The 6007-nt window shown below is 36.5% G+C and overlaps 1 protein-coding gene across 4 annotated transcripts in view; it reads left to right on the top strand.

Annotated features, from left to right (window-relative positions):
* Window positions 1-4340: 4340 nt before the first annotated feature.
* The window catches only part of LOC119740925 (pleckstrin homology domain-containing family D member 1-like), a 28557-nt gene continuing 26890 nt past the window's right edge, over window positions 4341-6007 (top strand). For 2 of the 4 annotated variants that reach the window (XM_038216414.1, XM_038216412.1), the window contains exon 1: window positions 4343-5714. In XM_038216414.1, coding sequence (XP_038072342.1) covers window positions 5602-5714 — 113 coding nt within the window. In that variant the 5' untranslated portion in view covers window positions 4343-5601. Of the gene's footprint in view, window positions 5715-6007 lie in introns of all 4 variants that reach the window. The other 2 variants (XM_038216413.1, XM_038216415.1) reach the window with 2 other exon arrangements.

Below are 6007 nucleotides of genomic sequence, written 5' to 3'. Positions count from 1 at the left end.
TCCGCCTAGCACACGACTGTTTTGCACATTAGGCTGTGTTATGCAGAGCTCTTCCTAAAATCCTAACAAACCAAACACACTGGGCTCATTATATCGACTTGTTTTTACCCATTAAGGTAAAGCAAATGGACCCAGTAATCTTCCTGGCGCGTTTGCTCACCTGTAAAGACAACTTTTCTCAGTTTAAGGAAAATTCTAAGGTAACGAAATGGCCGAGTGGTTACGATTCGTCGTCCACGGTTAACGGGGTCCCGGGTTCGAATCCCGCTGGTGTCTTTTTGGTTTTTAACGTATGAGTTTAGTTATTTACTATAAGAGATTTAATTTCCCGTCGTAAAGTACCAACAGTACCTTAGCTTAATCGGTAAGCACTGCTGCTGGTACTGTCCGCGAGTTCCAGGTTGGCGCCTTCGTACAGGTTCAGGGCATGTGGTCCACTCGGAGGATCAGGGCTTAGGGGCCGCCCTGTTCCTCCCTTAGCTCTTTGCTTTTACATGGTGCCTGGCCCTCCGGGGTTATATGGATGGATAGGGAAGGAAGTGTGTATTGGTCGGGGACGCCGAGACCCCGGAAGAGAACTAAGGGATCGGCTGGGGCATTGTTATGGCTCAGACCGATCCCTGAAAGCTTGACTAGCACATAACTTTTTGATTTTTTTTACCCTCTATCTTTTATACTTTGGTTTAGTTTGGTATCTACAGCTGCTCGACAGGTCTACGGGTAGTATCAAAATTGAAACAAAGGTGTATGTCATAAATCAATGAATATTTCATAATTGACTATAATCTCTGTCATTTCTGTTTTAGCCTCTGAAGAAGAACTTGCTAAGTTCGCAACGTCAGGCCACATTAATTTTTAGATTTTTAATCAAAATCATTATATAATGACGCGATTGCCAATTGACGTAAGAAACGCCATAAATTATACCGGGAAAAATAAAGATGTGCATTGTAATATAAATATTATTTATACATCTTTCAAATAACGTGTCTTTAATTGTGAGCATTCCAAACAATACAGTAATTCGCAATAGTAATAGAATGGTATATGATAACACGATCATTGCGTCTCTATTAAATGAAAAAATATATAATATAGGCCCCTATGTGTGAAATATTCTTTGATTGACTATGAGCATTCCATACGAATGAGTTAATTCGCAAAATATGGCAACAACAAAAGAGAAAGGAAAAAGAGAAAATTCCTTTACCCTAAAAACTGGAAATATAATTTGTTTTAAAAAAGTCAAATGGGACACTTCATGTATTGATTTAACAGTTTGCAAGGGGTTAACCTTACATTTTTAGCAAAATTGGGAAAAATGAGATGTTTCTGGAAAATTGCAGATTGTATGGGGTTAGATGTTTATGAAACATTTCAAATTGTAAGGGGTCAACCTTGCATATTTTAGCGAAATTAGGCAACATCCGATCTTTCTGGAAAGTTTCAGATTGTAAGGGGTTAACCTTGCTTTTTTAGTGAAATTTGGCAAAATAAGATGTGTAGGAAAAATTTAAAATTGTAAGGGGTTAACCTTGCCTTTTTAGCATAATTGGGAAAATTTAAATGTTTATGAAAAATTTCAAATTGTCAGGGGTTAACCTTCCTTTTTTTAGTAAAATAGGGCAATATCAGGTGTTTATGGAAAATTTCAGATTATAACGGGTTAACTTTGCATTTTAGCAAAATTGGGCAAAATCAGATTTTTCTGAAAAAAAAAATTGTAAGGGGTTAACCTTGCCAAATTAGGGCAAAATCAGATGTTTCTGGAAAATTGCAGATTGAAAGGGGTTAACCTTGCTTTTTTAGTGAAATTTGGCAAAGTTAGATGTTTATGAAAAATTTCAAATTGTAAGGGGTTAACCCTGCATTTTTTAAGACAAATTGGGGAAAATCAGATGTTTCCTGAAAATTGCAGATTGTAAGGGGTTAACTTGGCTTTTTTAGCATAACTGGGCAATATCCGATTTTTATGAAAAATCTCAAATTGTAACGGGTGAACCTTGCATTTTTTTTAGCAAAATAGGGCAAAATCAGGTGTTTATGAAAAATGGTAGATTATAAGGGGTTCACCTTGCATTTTTAGCGAAATTGGGAAAAATCAGATTTGTATGAAAACTCAAAATTTGTAAGGGGTTAACCTTTGCCCAATTAGCGCAAAATCAGATGTTTCTGGAAAATTGCAGATTGAAAGGGGTTAACCTTGCATTTTTAGCAAAACTGGGCAATATCAGATTTTTATGAAAATCTCAAATTGTAAGGGTTGAACCTTGCATTTTTAAAAAATATTTGGCAAATTTTATTGTGAATGAAAAATTTCAAATTTTTAGGGGTTAACCTTGCATTTTTTTTAGCAAAATAGGGCAAAATCAGGTGTTCATGAAAAATTTCAGATTGTAAGGGGTTAACCTTGCAAAATTGGGCAAAATGAGATTTTTATGAAAAATCTCAAATTGTAAGGGGTGAACTTTGCATATTTTAGCAAAATTTGGCAAAATCAGATGTTTCTGAAAAACATTCCGATGTAAGGAATTAACCTTACTTTTTTTAGTGAAATTTGGCAAAATTAGATGTTGATGAAAAAATTCAAATCATAAGGGGTAAAGATTGCATTTTTTTGCCAAATAGGGCAAAATCAGATGTTTATGGAAAATTTAAAATTGTAAGGGGTTAACCTTGCATTTTAGCAAAATTGGGCAAAATCAGATGTTTCTGGAAAATTTCAGATGTAAAGGATTAACCTTTCTTTTTTAGTGAAATTTGGCAAAGTTAGATGTTTATGAAAAATTTAAAATTATAAGGGGTTAACCTTGCATGTTTTAAGCGAAATTGGGAAAAAATCAGATGTTTCTGGAAAATTGCAGACTGTAAGGGGTTAACTTTCTTTTTGAATAAGATTGGGAAAAATTAGATGTTTATGAAAAAATTCAAATTGTCAGGGGTTAACCTTGCATTTTCTTTTTTAGCAAAATAGGGCACAATCAGATGTTTCTGGAAAATTGCAGATTGTAAGGGTGAATCTTGTATATTTAGCAAAATTTGTCAAAATCAGATTTGTATGAAAAATCTAAAATTGTAAGGGATTAACCTTGCTTTTTTAGCAAAATTTGGTGCATATTTTACTACAATTGGGCAAAATCAGATGCTTCTGAAAAATTCCAGATGTAATGGAATTAGATGATTATGAAAAAAATTCAAATTGTATAAAGGGTTAACCTTGCATTTTTAGGAAAATCGGGAAAAATCAAATGTTTCTGGAAAATTGCAGATTGTAAGGGGTTAACCTTGCTTTTGGAATAAGATTGGGCAAATTTAAATGTTTATGAAAAATTTCAAATTTTTGTAACATTACTCTTTCACTTGACATTATGTGATGGCTTGCGCATGAAACATAATATGGACCTCGTCGAACTATATCGGGGAACAGAGTGAATACCACAGCGTAAATTAATGGAGCCAATTCTTCAAGATTGAAGCCTATACTGTTATTGCAATAAGGGGGTAAACCGTTAACAATTTGTTTTATCCAGTTCTTAAAGTTGGGCTATTATACTTTTGAGTGTGACACAGATCAAAGGAACTAATCCGACCACGATTATGTTATGGAATATAACGCGTTATTACAATTTCGAATTAATTGCGGCCCGATATTTAGTCCCCGAGCCTCAACTCAAGCAGGTGGATTTGTTTCCGCGTCAGAGGCGGAAAGGCAACCCAGAAAAAAAGGCGAAAGTTGCAAGTTACAGACGCAAACATTGAAAAAAAAGTTGTTTAAAATGAAACATAGACCGTGCCGGATTGAAAAATTAATATATTTTTGTAAGAAAACGAAGAGTGGAATACGCCTATAGAACAAATTAATAAAGAAAAGGGGAGCGGAGTTGCATTGAATTCTAGTGAACATAAAGTCGAGGTTTGGATGCATATTCAGCAAGGTCGTTCTTTGATTTGATTTCTCATCTTCTCAAAGCTTATCACCGAACCCTAATACCGTGCAAGTGACGGCGAGATCAGCTGCTAATGAATGAAAATTTAAAGAGGTGAACAAATCCAGTGCGTAAAAAAACGGACAACGCCCTCTTGTGCCGCAGTTTATGTGGAATTATTGTGCTCTGACGACTGTTTCCTGTGTCAAGGTATCCTCCGAGGATACAAAGCGAAAGGAAGCAGAGAGAAAATTTCCTTTAAAATTACGACGTCTCCCTTTCTTTCTGTAAGTGATGAAAAGATAATGCAGACGACAAATTTGATTGACTAAAGCTATTTTCTGCAAATGATGATTTTGTTCCTCACAAAATGGCGTCATGCAACAGCCGTATAAGGCGTATCTATCTCCCGGAAGTAAAACAACATAACGAAATTGACGCGACCTCTCAAACAAATAGAGCGACATCACGCAAACGTCGGACAGAAAGTTCAAGCAGAAAAACCCGGATTGGAGGACATGTTTGTCATCAGAATGTATTTATTCGGGTTGTAAACTGTCATGAACTGCATGGGATCAAGTTCTGAGCAATGTTGCGAAATTTGTGGCTTTTTTTTCCACGAGAGGTTTACCAAACTTAGCTTCAAAATTAATTTGACCGTGACGGCGCGTGAGAAAGTTCGCCAACTCGGAAATTCAAGGACTTCTGAGTGCTAACGCCACGGCTATGTACACATGCATTTATGTTCATGTCGGTTACATGAATTGCATTCCATACGGGACCTTCTGATATTCGTAAGCCGGAACTCACGACTGTGGATCACGACAGCTTGTATTTTCAGCAGTGGATGGACACAAGGATCATAAATTTGGACTGAACTCCGCTGTGAAAATTGAAAGTGAAATACTTTTACTGTCAAGTCATGACTGTCATTCATCAAACTCAAAGAGTTCCTTGGTCGTTTCACTGCAATGACTGTCACTTTGACAGCGCTGTTTAAACGTGTGGTGTGTTAATCTATCAGTATGATACACAACTGGTCATGTTATGTTTTACTTTCAAGTGTTGTAAATGAGTAAAAACTAATGGGCCATCAGTCATTGTCAGTGTATCTGCAAACTTCATTAATGTGACATGTTAAGGTAAACACTGTTCTTGGACTTGGAGTTTTCTTTACTTGGGACCTGCATTCGTTGCCGTTGTCATTATTTGTCATCTAGGTTATTCCAGCAAGTGGGCTAGTCTGGTTCAACTGTGAATCTGGAAATCTTTGATACATTGTGAAGGAGGTTTCAGTGATACTGATAGATAATATATCAATTATCATTGTCCATTGTAAAAACCGTGTTACGTTTGTCATACTTGCCTATCGTGACAACATCAGCTGTTTACTGAATAATTTTTAAGAAATCAACATTTTTATCCAAGCTCAGAATCTATGCCACTAAACAGCAGATACGAATTTCAAAGCCTTGAAAAGTCAGTGGTTGGGTATCATTATACATGTACATTGTTTGGAATTGCAGTTTCCATACTCGACCCATTCTGCGTTTGAGACACACATCATTTGGAGCTAGTTTGTAACCAGGTTTGCTGGTCTACCTGAATCTGGACTCGGCGGGAGAAAATCTGTGAAACGAAAAGCTTTGAGTGAAAACTGAGAAACCACGTATTGATGAAGAACATGGATATCATAGACGATTTGCTGTTGTCCAAGGTTCAGCTGTGGGGGACTCTTTGGAAGAAGCCCTTTGGGCCAACCTCCAACTCTGGAAAGTGGCAAAAGAGGTTCGTATTCTACTCCCAAGTACAGAAGGGTCGTCCTAGTTTTCCAAACTATTGTTGGAACTGTCCCAACAATGGGTGGGACCGTTGCCATAGATGGGGCCTAACAGGGACCAGTTCTCCAGACACCATCGTGACCATTTTAAAATGTGCCCATTTTTGTGATTTGCCCAATTTTTTTTTAAAATGGGCATTCCAAATTTTAACAATTAGCGCTTATTTAAAAATGGGCTCTCATTTGTCTATTTTTAAAACTGGGCATTTCACAAAAGTGTGCACAAAATCTGCAATATCTT

The sequence above is a fragment of the Patiria miniata genome, unplaced genomic scaffold, assembly GCF_015706575.1.
Source record: "Patiria miniata isolate m_02_andy unplaced genomic scaffold, ASM1570657v1 HiC_scaffold_5, whole genome shotgun sequence".
Classification (NCBI taxonomy): domain Eukaryota; kingdom Metazoa; phylum Echinodermata; class Asteroidea; order Valvatida; family Asterinidae; genus Patiria; species Patiria miniata.
The sequence above is the reverse complement of the archived record's forward strand: the minus strand, read 5'-3'. Positions and strand labels throughout refer to the sequence as shown.